General features: G+C 33.6%; 2 protein-coding genes across 3 annotated transcripts in view; one reads left to right on the top strand and one right to left on the bottom strand.

Moving 5' to 3' along the window:
* SLC16A6 (solute carrier family 16 member 6) overlaps positions 1-9,075 on the top strand; it is a 93,423-nt gene extending 84,348 nt beyond the window's left edge. For both annotated transcript variants that reach the window (XM_031965693.1, XM_031965692.1), the window contains 2 exons: positions 4,273-5,085; positions 6,887-9,075. In XM_031965693.1, the coding sequence (XP_031821553.1) occupies positions 4,273-5,085; positions 6,887-7,134 (1,061 nt within the window). In that variant the 3' untranslated portion in view covers positions 7,135-9,075. The remainder of the gene's footprint in view (positions 1-4,272; positions 5,086-6,886) is intronic.
* The window catches only part of ARSG (arylsulfatase G), a 194,940-nt gene extending 177,841 nt beyond the window's left edge, over positions 1-17,099 (bottom strand). The window contains exon 1 of the mRNA XM_031965688.1: positions 16,715-17,099. The gene's annotated coding sequence lies outside the window, so the exon portion shown is untranslated. The remainder of the gene's footprint in view (positions 1-16,714) is intronic.
* Positions 17,100-18,130: the final 1,031 nt, after the last annotated feature.

The raw sequence follows: 18,130 nt of genomic DNA, 5'->3' as shown, positions 1-18,130 counted from the left end.
TTCTCCTTCCCTTCCTTACACAGTGTAAGCTCTTGTTCTCTCTAACATCATCCCAAACCAATCTCCAAGCAAAATATTGGGTAGAAAATATAAAGTATTTTGGATTCCAAAAATTTTTTTCTTTCCATTGACTCAAATAATCTAGACCTAACTACCTATAGACTATACCATGAGATCTGATAAAAGAGTTCATTTGAGAAATACAGAATTAATTTTTGGTACAGCCATTGTCTTGATGCATGAGCTTTTTCTCCTCCAACTCCATTAAAAATAAGTAGAATCAATCCAATAATTGTTTCTCTTGAAAAAAAGACTTTGAACTACTCAATGATAAAAGATGCCCTGATTCTTCATCAGATCTACAATAAAGGGGAAAGAGACATGGGCAAAGTAACATATAATTCAAAAACTGTAACATAGCAAAATTTACTAGGTTCCTAGATGATAGGATTTAGAAGTAGAAAGAATAGTAGAAGTTGCCTAATTCATCTCCTTCATTTTAAAACAGACCAATAGAGGTAAAGTAATTTGAACAAAAATCATGCAGAAAATAAATTAGCAGAGTCAGAATTTGAACCTAGATTCTCTATCTCCAAATACAGTATTTTTCTTTCTACTTTCTCATGGTTGAGGAATCAGATCTACCAAGTCATCATACTAGTTCACAGTGAATTATGATAGATGTTGCACTCAAAAAGAACTCTAGTACAGCAAAGCACAAACAACTAAAATTGTATTGAATATAATTTATTTTGTGATTTTGAAATATTACTGCACCATTTTTTCAGGGTTGTTATTTTGAATATCAGTCATATTTTATTTGTCTGGACAGACTGGCTAAAAGAAAATTGCAACTAGTAGAACAACAAGCCACAGTTTACTGTATTTAGTTAATACTCTCTCAAACATTTTTCATTTCATCTCCTAGGAGCCTCTAATAGTAACAGCCTAGAATTCAACTCAGTGGTAAGGAGAGAGAAAATCCTAGTCTACTTTGATTTTTTTAAAAATGGATAGATAACAATAGTTTTTGAAGCTGGAAAGAAACTTAGAAATCATCAAGTCCAACATACAGTTTTTTAAAAAAAAATAAAAAAATACTGAAGCATAGGGACAGTTAAGTGGCATAATGGGTAGAGCACTGGCCCCAGAATCAGGAGGGCCTGAGTTAAAATCTGATCTCAGACACTTACTTATTAGTTTTGTGATCCTGACAAGTCACTTAACCTGGTTTGCCTCCCCAAAAAGAAAGAAAAGAAACCGAAGCCTAAAGATGTAAAATGATTTTTCCATGATCTGACAGCTAAAAATGAGCAGAACAGAATGTAAATCTGATTTGAAATGAAATATGCTTTCCTCTATGACACCACCTCCAAAAAGTGTGTGTATGTGTATGTGTGTTGATTCTTTTCCAATAGTCTTTGGGTCATGGGGCACTGAACTAAAAGGTTGTGTCTAAAGTTAAATTCCAATCATTGTTTTCTTATCTTTAGAGATTAATGCTCCAAAGAAACTTACTTTTAATAACTAATTGATCATAGATTTTAAATCTAAATTACTATATAATTTAAATCTTTGTAACAACTATGCTGATTTCTAAATCCTTACCTTATTTTTCAAAGTTTTTTGTTTGGTTGGGTGGCTGGGTGGGTGTTTTTGCTAATTTATTACCTAGATTCTTGGAACTGAAAGAGACTTTTAATCTAGTCTAATCTCTTGCCAGATATAAGAATACACATAAAGTAATGAGAAATCCAATACCTATTTTTACATAGTCTTAACTGTTACATAAAGTTATTTATGGTACTGAGGCAGAATCGAACTCTTCAGTTTTAACTTTTTGATCCCAGTTCTGTCTTCTAGAGACAGACTTAATTTAATCACTCATCCTTCTAGCAGTCTTTCATATGTTTGAAGATAGCAATCACATATATTGTCTTATCAAAAAACAGTCAGTATAGGGCATTGAAAGATAGTAGACCTATGTTCAAATCCCAGGTCTCCTACTTGCTATGTTTATATCTTCCCAGGCAAGTTATCCAACTTCTCTGGCCTTGTAAAATTAGCAAGTTGGATTAAATGATGTGTCTACATTCACTTCCAGATCTAAATCTAGGATTCAACAAATGTAATAAACATTTATCATATAGGTCTATTGGATTATAGTGCATTTCTTCTTCACCTAAACATTTCTTCTGCTGAATTTGTCAGTATTCTTCCTGTGATATCCAGAAGTAAACACAAAATTAATCCTAGCATTTTCAAGTCTTAGTTGGATCCATATCTGAAAGAACTCCTTCTCTAAAATATTCCACAAGTAGTCATCTAACCTCTGAAGAATTCACCAGCACTTTGTGACAGCTCTAATTGTTAAGTTTTCCTTGATTTAAAATCTAAATTGGCTTCTTTGAAACTTCCACGCCTGTTTCTTCTGGTTTTTCTCTCTAGAACCAAACAGAAAAAATTCCATCCTTAATGACAGTCCTTAACATATCTGGATATAGCTCTCATGTCACCCTGTTTCTTTTTTCATGTTAAACATGTTTCATGTTTTTAATGTTAAAGTCCCAAGCTCCTTTACCACTCTTCAAATAGCATGGGTTACAGGACTTTCCTAGATCCTTCCCACCTCAACAATTCTCCATTGTTTCAAATATTAAAGATAGTAGTTCAGTAATCTTGACAGAAGTTTCATCAGCTTCTCAGCGTAATTTCTTAACTGTAGTAAAATGGGACTATGTCTTCCTTATTCCAGGAAACTAAGTTTCTCTTAGAGTAGCTCAAGAGATGACATGAACTTTTATGGCGGACTCTTATTCAAGTTACAATTCACTGAAACTTTCTCACCATGCCTGTCCAATCTGTACCTCTAAGGTTGGTTTTTGTTGTTTTCAAGTATAAAACTTTACATTAATTCCTGTTGGATGTCATAAAATTAGATTCAGCTCAGTGCTCTAATTAACTAAGTCTTTTGGAACCTGACTCTTTATCTCCCAGTATTTTTATTACCTCTCCCTGTTGGCATCATCTGCAAATCTGATGAACATATATCTGTCCCTTTATTCAGACCTGGTTAAGATTGTTAAATGGTTCAGAGCCAAGCCCATTTTCCTGGGGCACTCTATAGTAGACCTGCTTCCAAGGTAACTCCTGAAGATTGATCTTTGAGTATAGACATCTAGCCAATTCTGAATCCATTTCCTTATATTATCTCTAGCTCAAATCAAATAAATGGGGGGGGGGGGGTGAAGGGGTTTACAAGCTGAGTACATTTTATTAAGCACTTTGCTCAATTCTAGGTAAACTATCTTCCTACAGTACTTCTGTGATCTACTAATTTACTAACCCTTCCAAAAGAAAGGAAAAAAAGGTTATTTTGACATGACCTATTCTTGGTGAAGTCATACTATTTCTTCCTAATCACTGCTTCCTTTTAAAGATACTCACAAATGTTCTAAAATTTTTCCAGGAGCCAAAAACTACCTAGATGGCTTCTAGATTGCAGAATGTATCCTCTTTTCTATTTTGAAATTCACTATAATGTCTTTGTCAAGATCATTTTATAGGTGAGGAAACTGAAGCAAGTGAATGAATAATTTGAGACCAAATTTGAACTCAGGTCTTCCTGACTCCAGGAAGTGACACCTAGCTGCTCTGCTCTATCATTAATAAGCATGTAAAAACATGTGTTATGACTTTCTTATCTGGGCCTCAAATTACTCATGTGTATTATGGTGGGAATTATATTAGATAAACTAAAATCAACCACCTGTAATATTAAAACTTTTATATTGTTTATGGGCAATCACAGGCAAATTAAAATCAGTGAATTATAAATTAAAAAATGAGAATAGCTTTAATTTTAACAATCTCTAGTATGCATTACTGACTTGGTTTACCCCTTCTATCTCTGCCAAATAAAATGTAAATCCTCAAGACCTTTTTCTTTTAGAGCTGAGGCAACTTACATTTTTTGCATAAATCTTTTATAGATGTTTTTTGTCCGCACATTTAAAAATCCTGAAAGCTGACCCCAGTGGAATAAAGAAATGGGCAAAACTTTATTTTCTTTTCTTGAGTTATGTATTTCATATCACTTTCTATATTCTTATTTATTGGTTAAAAGAATGTTACCTAACACATCGTTTCAAATGTAAAGGTTATCTTTTAAAGTTTATTGCTAAATCATCATTTGTATTTCTCTTGAAGTTTTCTTATTAGGTCTATTATCAACTTTGACTTTTGTTCTTTCTTTTCTTCCAAATATTCAAGCTATCACAGCTTTAAAAGAAAAGATTGGCTGGAGATACAGTCTCTTTTTCGTTGGTGTCCTACAGTTAAATATTATCATCTGTGGATCCTTGCTTCGACCAATTATAATCAGATCACCTGGAACATCAAAAGAACCCTCAGCTGAAAATCGGAAAGAAGTACAATATATGCTTGAAAATGAGAAAACACACACCTCAATAGACTCCATTGACTCAGGAGTAGAATTAACTACCTCACCTAAAAATGTGCCTACTCATGCCAGTGCAGAACCTGAGCCAAAGACTGACATAGAAATCTTGGTAAAGTCCAATGATACAAAAACAAGTGAAAAGGCTTCATTATTGGACTTTTCCATTTTGAAAGAAAAGAGTTTCATTTGCTATACACTTTTTGGTGTATTTGCTACACTTGGATTCTTTGCTCCCTCTTTGTATATCATTCCTCTGAGCATCAGTCTGGGTATTGACCAGGATCGTTCAGCTTTTACATTATCTGCAATGGCAGTGGCAGAAATTTTTGGAAGAATGAGTGCTGGTTTTGTCCTTGATAGAAAGCCCATCCGTAAGATCTATATTGAGCTTATCTGTGTTATTTTGTTGACTATATCTTTATGTGCCTTTCCTTTTGCTTTTGAATTTTGGGGTCTTATAATATGCAGTGCATTTTTTGGGTTCATGCTTGGAACGGTAGCAGGCACTCATATTCCTCTACTAGCTGAAGATGATGTAGTGGGAATTGAGAAGATGGCTTCTGCAGCTGGAGTCTATGTCTGCGCTCAGAGTATATCAGGACTTGCTGGACCACCCCTTTCAGGTAACATAAATGTATATCTTGCTTTCTAAAAAATGTGCCATTAGCTCTGTGGATTCTGTATTATATTCATCACTACATCAGAGCCTTAGGTTTTAAGAGTTGAAAAGGACCTTTGAGATTAACTAATTTGGATTCCATGTGTATGAAGTAACTTGATCAAAGTCACAGATTGAATAATGGAACAATCAGACAGAATTCAGATACTCAGGGCTCCTTCTGCCATGTTGTGTTGTTGGCAAGAAAAAAGCTCTTGTGGAAATCTCTTCACCAAAACTGAATGGTGGCTTATCTCCACTCACACAATTAAAACTTGAACCTAGGTATTCCTGATTTCAAGGCCACCCTCTACCTGCTTCTCATCTGACTAATAGAATAATGAAAATTAGAAGATTTCAAACAATTTTCTTTCTCAGAAAGGTTGTTACAAGTCCTGGACATGTAGTTGTATCCTTCTACTTGTTGATCTATTACTGTAGGATAAAATCTTGGTAAAAGAGATATGGACATAGTTTATAGCATTGAGATACAATAGAAACTTACTGAGGTGATTAAGTACATCATTAAATGTGATTCAATAGTGTGTTTTCTCAAATATGTGTAAATATGTTTGAGGGAAGAAATAGATTTATTGGCTTGGTTACCAAAAAAATAGTTTGCAAGGAGGAATTCTTCTATTTTCTTATTTTAAGTGACCTTTCCTGACATAAAAAAACTCAATTATTTCCCTTTTTCTAGGGAATTTTTTTTGGGGGGAAGGGGGAGTTGGGAGACTTTTCTTACATTATGGATGAACTTAATTGTTCTTGAAACTAATCCTGTATCTGTGACATAGCCTTCTTTCCTCCACTATTTCTTTTTTAAAGTTTCTCATTTTCTTTTGTATTTGACAAATATCAGAAAAAGAATAGAAAAAGGATTATATATGAAACCGTGACTTTCCATGCTATGTGTAGTTTATGATTTTTAAAGTATGATTTAAATTTAACACAATCGTACTAACATTTCCAGTTTCTATTGCCCCTCTGTTCTTCTATGTATTTTTGTATTTGTATTTGTACATATTTTGTTAATTTGTATTTATGTTTTTTTCTTTTTTGCATCAATAGCATTGCCTCCTACTCCAACCACAACTTTCCCCTATTAAAAAGTAAAAGCCTTACTTTAAAATTAATAAGTATAGTCAAGCAAAACAAAGTCATGTATATATTGGCTGTCTGAAAATATGTCTCATTTTATACCTGTAGTCCAATACCTTTCTGCCAAGAAATTGGAAAGCATGATTTACTACTTTTCTGAAGTCATGATTGGGTATTGCATTAATCAGAATTCATTATTGTTTCAAAGACTTTTTTCTTTTATAATACTGTGGTCATTATAAAAATTTATTTCTTGGTGACTGAAGATTAGATCATTAATCTACATTAGATCATTCAAGTCTCTGGTCTCTCCAAATTTGTCCCTTTCATCCTTTCTTAAAGGTCAATAATATCCATTACCTTAATATAGTATATTTTGCTCAGCCATTCCTCAACTGTTAAGCGCTCCCCCCCACACACACACCTTAGTTTCTATTTCTTTGCTATAACAGAAACTGCTGTTGCTTAAATGTTTTTTTTTATCTATTTTTTTTTCTCTTGGTCTTTGATCTCTTAGTGGAGAAATAGACCAATAATGGTAGATTTACCATTTCCATTTTCAGTAACATAAAGCAGGAAAACTAGAATGTTTTCTCAGTAAATTAGATTTGGGGAAAGGTATCCTCTATTTCTAAAAACTTTTCTTATATCATGTTTTCCTCCAGGTATTCTAGTGGATACCACCAAGAATTATGCTTCAGCTTTCTACTCCTGCACAGCTGGCATGCTTCTAGCAGCTATTTTTCTAGCATTTGTGAGACCATGCAAAGTTGGATTATGTCAACATCCTCAAGATGAAGTGAAGCCTAACAGTCGGAACACAAAATCTTTACAAGATACACCTGAAGACTTTCTTGAAATGGACCTTGGGAAACATGAAAACAAAGGAAATAAGAAAAATAATGTAGTATGATAAGTTCTTCAAATATCAAAAACTGGGTTGATAGGATATTGAGGAAAAGGTGACTGACTACCTTTTCTTCCCCACTTTCAGAAATACATCTTAACAGGAATGTATATGTGAACAGGACTATCTACACCTTTTTGAAAAGGTTTCTTTTTCAGTTTGTTTTTAAGTCAGCTAAAAAAACAAACAAAACGAATTCCATTCCATTCCATTCCATTCCATTGTAAGTTATTAGCTATATGAGGATGTGTTAGACTTTCATGTTCCTGTTTTTAAAGAGGTGCTAAGCATTGGCCACATGTTTCCACAGCTCTAGTTCCAGTAAACTGGGATCTTATGAAATAAATATAGCCCATGTGACAGTGAGCAGATCACGCAAAAATTCTTAAGCACCACTAAAACTCCTTTTATCTTTTTAGAAAAATGAATACATAGGCAAATATGAATTTAAAAAAATTTAAATAATGACTTTGGTGTTTTCATTTGGCAAAACATGGGCTCTTATTTTTCTAAATAGATTAATTTAATTTAGGATTTTAGACCAAATAGTTTATCAATAAAGTAAGGGATTATGAAATAACTAACAATAACAACTTGAATTGGATAAATGTGAAGATTACCACTTATTTTTATGGCCAGTTTTTACCATAAGTATTTTAATACAAAATACTTTTCCAGAATAGCATTCTCAAATAGATTTCCTGTTGTTTTGAGTTATTCCTCTATCTGTGATTATAGTATCTTAAATTTAAGATAGTATTTATTTTTAAATTATTCTAGGATGGTTAAAAGCTGATAGTTATTATGAGAAATTAAATATGAAAACTAGTAAAAATGCATTTTTACCTCCTTTCAGCTATCCTTTCAATGCCTCAAAAAATCTTTTATTTTGCAAAATTACTGTCTTGAAAACCCAGGCTGTAATGATTTCTCAATTTTGCTTTGGAATGATTTTACACAAACTGTGCTATTTTAAAATAGATAAAACCCGACTTGAGCAAGAACAGCAAACCACCTTACTGGATGTGGTTTAGTTTTTTATTTTATTTTTTTTTAATCATTCATCTCCTAAAAATACTTGAGGATTTTCTTTAATCAGAATTGTATTATACTAAATATTTAAAGCATTTCTGATATTTTTTAAAAATTACTGAACTGTTGAAATATTAAGACACTTAGGACTATCATTGAGTTGCAAGACACTGTTTACATCTTAAGACTGGGTAGTTGTCTGTTGTTGTTTTTCCAGCTTACACTACATGTACATTATTTCCTTTTTCAAAGTTACTTATGAAGGAAAGTGTGAAGGCAACAGGGTAGGCTATGCTCTTTGCTTTGATTTATACAGAATCTCATTTGGTCAGTGGTGGCCCTTGCTTGCTGGCCCCATCTTTTATATATCTCTGCTGTTACTTTAAGACAACTCAGGGGAACAAACAAGACAAGCCTAGCTTGGTTATAGGCACACATACACACACACACACACACACACACACACACACACACAGCTGCATATAAAGTGGTACTCCTCATCACTTGCTATGTTTTGTACAGTATTTTATCAGCAATAGACATACTGGACAATCTGTAAAATTTTGTGGGAGTGGGGAGGGAGTAGAGGGGAATGTAAATGCCCCCCAAAACAAGCACTGAACAAATGAAGTGGATATAGCAATTCTTTTGTCTCTGCTTGAGAACAATATTGAGCTTGTGGCTGTTTGTATCTTTATATTACTTCAGCACTTTATAACATAATCTTTTTCTTTTCCTAAAATGTCCAATACCAATTTCTTGTTAATAACTGAAAAATCTAATCTTTGTACATTCTGAATGTAATGGCATGAATAAGTATATGTATGTTTCAACAATCCAATACTCTGGGGTTTTTAAGTGGAAAAAATAAAAAAAGGACATTGATTCTGGTATTACTAGAAAACAATGAAATTTGCAATAAATTCATGAGGGTCTTTTTTTAAGAGAACGATTTCTTCTATTAGTTGTTTAAGCCCTAAATCTTTTCAATAGTGGAAAACCTAATTTTGTAGTGAAATAGCAAAGTGGTAAACAGCCTGAAAAGGATTAATTTCAAATAGACATTTCTTCCACTCAGCAAATGTCAAAAAGACATTTCTTCCACTCAGCAAAATCTTTTAAAGGTTCATTTGGAATCTTTTCTTCTATTTCTGTATCTTAAAATTGAAGCATATAAAGTGATAATATTCTTAAACCATTCTCCTAGCAGGAGAATGAGTGCCAAAAATAATATAAAGATCAAGAATACAGCTCATTTTCAGTTTACACAAAAGGACATTATAGTGTTCCAAGATGGCTCAGGTTGTAAATGGCAGAATAGGATTTGACCCTGCGTGAATGAATTAAAAAATATTTATTAAGCACTGTTTTAAATATTAGGAATACAGATTAATAAGACATTCCTTGGTCTCAGGGAGCTCACACTCTAATAGTGAGATAATCCATAAAGTTTTAGCTGAAAGTTAGATAAAAAAGTCCCATGGGTGCCCTTTATTTAATGTCCTTTCCTCTGATAAGAAAGGGAAGGAAGCAATCATTTAAAGCAGTGGTTCTCAAACTTTTGTTTTCAGTATCTTTATCCTATTGAAAATTATTGAGGATCTCTCCAAAGCGTTTTCGTTTATCTGGGTTATATTTATAGACATTTACCATATTGGAAATAAAAATTATTTTTGAAATTGTAGACCCTCTAAAAGGGTTTCAGAGAGATCCCCAGGATTCTGTAGACCATACTTTGAGAACCACTGATTTATATGTATTCTGTGTTAAAGACTTAACAAATATTAGCTTATTTGATCTTCCCAACAGTTTTGGGAGGTGTTATTATTCCCATCTTAAAACTGAGGAAACTGAGACATACAAGCTAAGTGACTGGTCCTCTAGTGACTAGTACTATATTTAAACTCAGGTTTTCCTGACTCCAGGCCAAAACACTATATCCCCTGCACCACTTAAATATTTTTGATAAAATCAAGTAAGTTTCTAATGTTGAATCATTTGACAATGCCAAAGACTAGTCACCAAGCACTTTCTTTTCTGGATCTTCACAAGCTGTGGCTGAAGTTTAATTAATTTGGAAGAATAAAGTGTTTTGTACAGTATTTTATCAGCAATAGACATACTGGACAATCTGTAAAATTTTGTGGGAGTGGGGAGGGAGTAGAGGGGAATGTAAATGCCCCCCAAAACAAGCACTGAACAAATGAAGTGGATATAGCAATTCTTTTGTCTCTGCTTGAGAACAATATTGAGCTTGTGGCTGTTTGTATCTTTATATTACTTCAGCACTTTATTTTTTACTTTTTTTTTCTTCAGATTTTATTTTTAAAAGGTAGGTATTGGTAGGAAATTAACACAAGATTAAATCACAAGATTAAAAAAGTATGGATGAAGGAACAACAGAACTTCCAGACTTCAAGTTATCTCATTAAACCAGTAATCATCAAAGGAGGTACTAATTTTAAAAAAAATTGGGGGGGCTACAGAACAGTTCTACTTTGGGAAGAAATGCCCAACTGACAAGAACGGCTAGGAAAATTGGGAAGTAGTTTATCAAAATATTGTAGATCAGCACCTTACATGACATAGATCTTCAATTTTAAAATAATCAATCACTTTTTTTAAATGTAGGAAGATGGATAGAGAGGCATCATTATGGCTAAGAATGAGATTATAAATAAATTGGAAGAGCATAGGATAGTTTACCTCTCAGACCTGTGGAAGAGGGAGGAATTTATGACCAAAGAACTAGATATCATTACTGATCACAAAATAGAAAATTTTGATTATATCAAATTGAAAAGTTTTTGTACAAACAAAATTAATGCAGACAAGATTAGAAGGGAAACAATAAACTGGGAAAACATTTTTACAGTCAAAGATTATGATAAAGGCCTCATTTCCAAAATATATAGAGAATTGACTCTAATTTATAAGAAATCAAGCCATTTTCCAATTGATAAATGGTCAAAGGATATGAACAGACGATTCTCAGATGAAGAAATTGAAACTATTTCTAGTCGTATGAAAAGGTGCTCCAAATCATTATTGATCAGAGAAATGCAAATTAAGACAACTCTGAGATACTACTACACACCTGTCAGATTGGCTAGAATGACAGGGAAAGATAATGCGGAATGTTGGAGGAGATGTGGGAAAACTGGGACACTAATACATTGTTGGTGGAATTGTAAATACATCCAGCCATTCTGGAGAGCAATTGGAACTATGCTCAAAAAGTTATCAAACTGTGCATACTTTTTGATCCAGCAGTGTTCCTACTGAGCTTATACTCCAAAGAGATACTAAAGAAGGGAAAGGGACCTGTATGTACAAGAATGTTTGTGGCAGCCATCTTTGTAGTGGCCAGAAACTGGAAACTGAGTGGATGCCCATCAATTGGAGAATGGCTGAATAAATTGTGGTATATGAATATTATGGAATATTATTGTTCAGTAAGAAATGACCAACAGGATGATTTCAGAAAGGCCTGGAGAGACTTACATGAACTGATGCTGAGTGAAATGAGCAGGACCAGGAAATCATTATATACTTCAAAAACAATACTGTATGATGATCAATTCTGATGGACGTGGCCATCTTCAGCAATGAAATGAACCAAATCAGTTCCAATAGAGCAGTAATGAACTGAACCAGATATACCCAGCAAAACAACTCTGGGAGATGACTATGAACCATTACATAGAATTCCCAATCCCTCTATTTTTGTCCGCCTGCATTTTTGATTTCCTTCACAGGCTAATAGTACACTATTTCAAAGTCCGATTCTTTTTGTACAGCAAAATAACTGTTAGGACATGTGTACTTATATTGTATTTAATTTATACTTAACATTTAACATGTATTGGTCAACCTGTCATCCTGGGGAGGAGGTGGAGGGAAGGAAGGGGAAAATTGGAACAAGAGGTTTGGCAATAAATAAAATAATACCCATGGCACCTAAAAAAAAAAAAGAAAGAAAGAAAACCAGTTATAAAATAGTATTGTGCGGTCAAAAAAAAAAAAAAAGAGAAAGTTATGGCTAGGGAAAGAATTTTTAACCAAGAATGTCACAGAGAGGAATCATAAAAAATAAATTTCAATCACAAGAAATTATGTTTTTGTGTTATGTTTTTGTTTTTGCTTTTGAGGGAGGGAGCCGGATCAACAGAGCTAAAAGAAAAGACTAATAAATGTCAGTGATGAGTAGGCTATAAAAAGATCTCACTGTTGCTGTCTTTCAGTTATGTTCAACTCTTGTTGATCCCATTTGGGGTTTGCTTGACAAAGATATTGGAGTGGTTTGCAATTTCCTTCTCCAGCTCATTTTACATATGAGGAAACTAAGGCAAACAGGATTAAGTGACTTGCCCAGGATCGCCCAACTAGTCTCCAATATTTGAACTCATCAAAAGGAGTCTTCCTAACTCCAGGCCCAGTGTTATCCAATATGCCACTAGTTGTGAAATAGAAAGATAAGTACATAAATATATTAATGAGAGTTGTGAACTGGTCCAAACAGTCTTGTAAGCAATTCAAAATCATGCTTTGTGAATGAAATGAGAGAGAAAATAAATGCTTTTTAGTTGACAATAAAACAATCTTTAAAACTTATTAAAAAATTAGTGAAATATTCCTACTTTGATTCAGTTCCCAATGCTATATGTATATATATATATATATATATATATATATATATATATATATATATTTCAAGATGGTCAAGAAGCCCATGTAATAAAATAATGATTTTTTTTCCTGGTAGCAAAGAACTAAAAATAAAAAAAGAAAAAGAAAAAGAACTTAAAAAATAAAAATAAAATTCCCACTAACTGGGGAATTGCTACATAAACTGTTTTATCCAAATGTGATGGAATGTTATTTCACCACAAGAAAAAAAAAACAAAAAAGAATTCATAGAACCATCGGAAGACCTTTATAAATTGATGTAGAACAGATGATGTAATTTTTCATGTAAGCAGAATTAAATAAACAGTAAACACAATGAGCACAATAATAAATGGTGGTGGGGAGGAAGGATAGAATTTTATGTAGTTATAATAACCCAGGTTAGCCTGAACTGAGAAAATGTACCTCTCTCATTATAGAAGAAACTATGGGCGTGGAACATGACATTTACTATCAGACAAAGGCAATGTGGTTGGTTTTGTGGAACTGATTTTCTTTCATTTTTTGTAAGGAGGTAGCTTTCTGGGTAGGAAAGGGATAAACTTGGAAATTAATGTTATATAAAAACAAAAGACATGTTTTGTTTTTCATAAAAACAAAAATGAAAAGTTTAATCAACCCCACTAAAGCTTTACTATCGATACAGGACAAAGAACTTTCCATATTGCCAATTCTGTATTTGAAAAAGAAAACATTTTTGCGTACAAAATAAATGTAAATAGAGTTCTAACAGGTTAGTCCACCATAGTTTAAATAAGGAAACTAGGTCCCCCTAGTATTTGTTTTTATAATTACACAGAACAAGGGGAAAAAATAGGTACCCAAATCAAATGATTATATATCTATTCAACCAGCTTTGTAAAATTCATTTTCATAGTAACAAACTCAGAGCAGCTTTTTTGATTGTTGCTGGGGAAGTGGGAAGTGATGAGATCAATAACAGGGAAATTGCAAAACTGCTTCTTCCAAATTCTTACATCAGATGTAACTGCAATCTCAATGGTATTTAAAAGCTTTTCAAACAAATACTTTTGAACCCTCTCAAAAGATAACTAAGAAACAAGTGATGCAATTAATAATCACTTAACCTAAGTTTTTAAAGCATCTCAAACAAGCCAAGCCATCAACCAACAGAACAGACAACATTACAACTCCCAGATTTTAAACTGCTGCAATTGTGCTGAAATTGTTAATTTCCTACCAATACCTACCTTTTAAAAATAAAATCTGAAGAAAAAAAAAAGTAAAATCTGGCATTCATTCAACATATTCCTCCAAGTTCAATGCTGCTGCCTCAAATCATAAAAGCTTACTTGGGGAATACTGAATCACCTGGTCCAGAACCTCATCCAGAGGTAGCTAGTAGTGCAGTGCTGAACCTGGCACATAGCAGGCATTTAATAAATGTTTATTCCTTTCCAGGCCAAAATATTCAGTTAACCAAAAACAAATTGTTTTCACTGCATAAGTCATCTCTCAGGAAGAAAATAAAAAACTTACCAGCTAAACCTAAAAGAAATGATAGGGGGAGACAGTTTATGTGAAGAACACTCCAAGGGTTATATTGATAATTAATATATAAATTTGAAAATAGAAAGGGTCCATCCTTTCAATCCAACCCACCTTTTCGCTGTCATCTTAATTATTATTAAAAAGAGCCTTCAAATTTTTTTTTGTGATAACAAAGATTTTTCCTGCTCCACTATCTTTCATCAATTTCTTAAAAAATTTGAAGATGATAACAAAGATAAAAAGTTTAATCTTTAGAACTCTTTCTACAATGCATCCATCTATAGTAACAACAGCACTGTCTTTTCTGGCCCCAGAACTTAATTTTATGTTTTTTCTGCTTTAGAAAAGGCTGCCTTATAAAATGAAAAACAACATTTATAATAGTAATAGGATAAAGGGTGGAAGGGAGAGTCCCACTATTTCATTTAAGGGAGAGAAGAAGCCAAAGTGAAGCTCAAAGGCAGCGGTTCTTAAGTTTGTCTGTGTCATGAACTCCTTTAGTAATCTTTAGAGGCCTATAGACTCTACCTCTAAATACTATTTTTAAATGGATAATATAAAATACAAAGTAACACAAAGAAAATCAATTAGACTGAAACATACTTATTAAAAATAATTTTAAAACAAGTTCAAAGAAATCCAGGTTAAAACCTTCAATTTCTAAAACTATGAATCATTGAATGCAGAGGACTTAATTTATTTCTACAGTTTATATTCAATATATAAATTGGAAAAAAAAATTTTCACTTGTTTTTATCAATTTTCTTTTTAAAGGGTATGTCCTTCCCTACAACCAAAGAAATTTCATCATCATTCTGTGGTCAACCTACCTGATGGTAAAATTTTCCAAGCTTAGTTAGATTGGACCCTCAAAAATAGATATAACATGGTAGAGAAACTGTACTTGGGGTCTCTATCAGACAAAAGGTAGGCGGCAACAAGCATTTAAGTGCTTACTCATGCCAGGCACTGTTAACTTCTGGAAATACAAATACAAGTCAGTAAATAGATAATTCCTGACTTAAAGGAATTTACATTCTAATGGAGGAAGACAACATACAGAAGAGAACTGATGCTCCACTGACCTAGATTTCCAGAATTCTGAGACCTTTTCTTTTATGAGACATGGAATACAGACTATGCCTAATATATATATATATATATATATATATATATATATATATATATATATATATATATTGTGTATATGTACATATATATTATACATAACATAAGGAATATATAATGGAGCATTTGGATGGCACATATAGAGAGTACTAACCCTGGAGTCAGGAAACTTGCAATAATTCAAATCTAGTCTCAGACACTAGTTGTGTAACTCTGAGCAAGTCACTTAACCCTGATTGCCTCAGTTTCCTCATCTAGAAAATGAGTTGGAAAAGCAAACCACTGAACAACTTCTGCCAAGAAAATCCCAAATGGAGTTACAAAAAGTGCAACATGATTGAACAACAACAACTTTTAATTGGAGTTCTTAAACTTCTTGTGCCATGGACAAGAAATAGAGAAAATTTTTGAGAATCTGAGAAATCCTATGAAAATCCTTAAATGCACAAAATTAAATAAATGGTAATACAAAGGAAGCCATTTACACTGAAATGTAGGGGAAAATATGTGCACACACATTTATACACATATACATACATATATGTGTATATATGTATATATGAAACACTTTAAAGGTTATCTCTACCATGGCATATATGTATATGCATATGTGTGTGTATATATGTGTGTTTGTTTATAAAGACACATTTATACCTATACACATAGGGTATATAGTGTGTATATATTATATATCATATATGTAGCATATACATGTGGGGGTGGGTGGGATAACTATAACTTCTTCCCATGCAGTTAGATTATGTTATTGTGAATGTCTAAATTTGGTCCTATTCAAATGAATAAGAGGGGGCAAGGGAAAAAGTACAATGCCTGGCATATACTAAGTATTTAATAAATGTTCTATGTACTTATAGGGGGGAGGAGATGAAACATAGAAAGAAAGACACAGACAGGGAGAGGAGGAAGGAGAGGGAGAGTGGGGAGGAGGGAGAGGGGCAAAAAGGAAAAGGAAGAGGGGGAGAGGAGGAAGAAGAGAAAGTAAGGAGCAGAAAGAGGGAGAGGATAGGGAGAAGAGAAGGAAGAAGGGAAAGAAGAGGGGAGAGAAGGAGGAAGAGGGAAGAAGAGAAGAAGGGAGAAAAGGAAAGGGGAGAAAGAGAAGAAGAAAAAGAGAGAGGGAAAAGGAGGGAGGAAAGAGTATGTCCTAACATCATGTCCAAAGTCAAGGCCAAGAATAAATGCTCTACAAAGAGTTCTTTTCACTTACTGGTCAATGAGCCACCCCAACTTGGTCTCCAAATACCATGTTTCTCTTTCTTCCTGGAGCTCTGGGCATGTGTGTTCGTGAGCCAGAGACCTCCTTTCCTCCTTCTGTCAGACAGCCCACGGCCCGTGGAGCAGCGCGTAGGCCCTTATCCTGCAGGACACTCAGTTCAGACCAGTTCATATGCACAGAAACACCCTCTTCAAGGCAGACGCACACCCACTCACCATGGCAAAAAACCCAGAAGAGCCCCAGTCCCTTCCTGCTCCTGAGGGGCCTTGAGCACAGGACCAAACATATAGTTGTCCAGGAGCTGCCTGCTTCACTTTCAGAAAGACATTCAAGCCTTTTCATAGCCACAATTTACATTTAAACGCACTTGAATCCTGGGAATTTCACTTTCAGACAGCCAGCTGTGCCTGCAACCAAAGATAAATTCCTGCCAAATATTTTCTGCCTTGTTCCTACACTCACTTGGGAGCTCTAAAATGTTAATATTTCATCCCACCAGTCTTAAAGGATTTAAAGTTTTGCAAAATCCTTTACAAATATTACTTCACAATAATCCTGGGAAGCAGAGCTTATAAGAGAAGAAACAGAAGCAGAAAGGAGTTAAATGACTTGTCACACAGGTATTAAGTATCTGAGGGCAGATTTGAAATCAGGTCTGAGCATACTAAGTATTGTTCCATGGAGAGACTTCATTGTAATAATTCTGGACACCAAGGATCTTGTTCTGACTGGACTGAGAGGAGCAAGTCTCATTTTATAAATAACCATCACTAAAATGAGGCTTCCCATCCTAATCTATGACTTAGGAAATAGTTTACACAGAGACCAAGTTATAAATTTGATTTATATTGTGGGTTCTCTTTGAGTTATAAATGTTTGACAGCCTGGAGAACCCTTCTCAGATTTTAAATTGCAGTGTTTTAAATTGCACAAAATAAAACACCTAGGACTACAAATGAAATCAGTTATACTGAAATGCACTTATCTATCTAGGAAGCTAAGTGACTCAGTAGGTATAGAATCAATAAGATCTGAATTTTATAAACTACAACACCCTGGGCAAATAACTTAATCTGTCTGCCTTAATTCACTGAAAAAAAAGAAATGAAAAAACACTCCAGTATCTTTGCTAATAAAAAAACCCATGTCCAAAGAGTTGGACATGACTTAACAAAAACAAATCTATGTATATGTGTATAGATATAAATTTATAAACATTTTATAGATTTTTTTTTTAAGTTCATGGGCCCCAGCTCAAAGAAATGCTTCTTTAATAAAAAGAGGAAACTTTGTTCATCCTGTATCAGCATATCACAAAGTGCTTGTGTTTTTGTTCCCACCATCACATAATATTATTTTTATTTTTTTTCAATTACATAGATAGTTTTCAACATTAATTTTGTAAGA

The sequence above is a fragment of the Sarcophilus harrisii genome, chromosome 4, assembly GCF_902635505.1.
Source record: "Sarcophilus harrisii chromosome 4, mSarHar1.11, whole genome shotgun sequence".
Lineage (NCBI taxonomy): Eukaryota > Metazoa > Chordata > Mammalia > Dasyuromorphia > Dasyuridae > Sarcophilus > Sarcophilus harrisii.
Note: the sequence above shows the minus strand (reverse complement) of the source record. Positions and strands in the feature narration are given on the sequence as shown.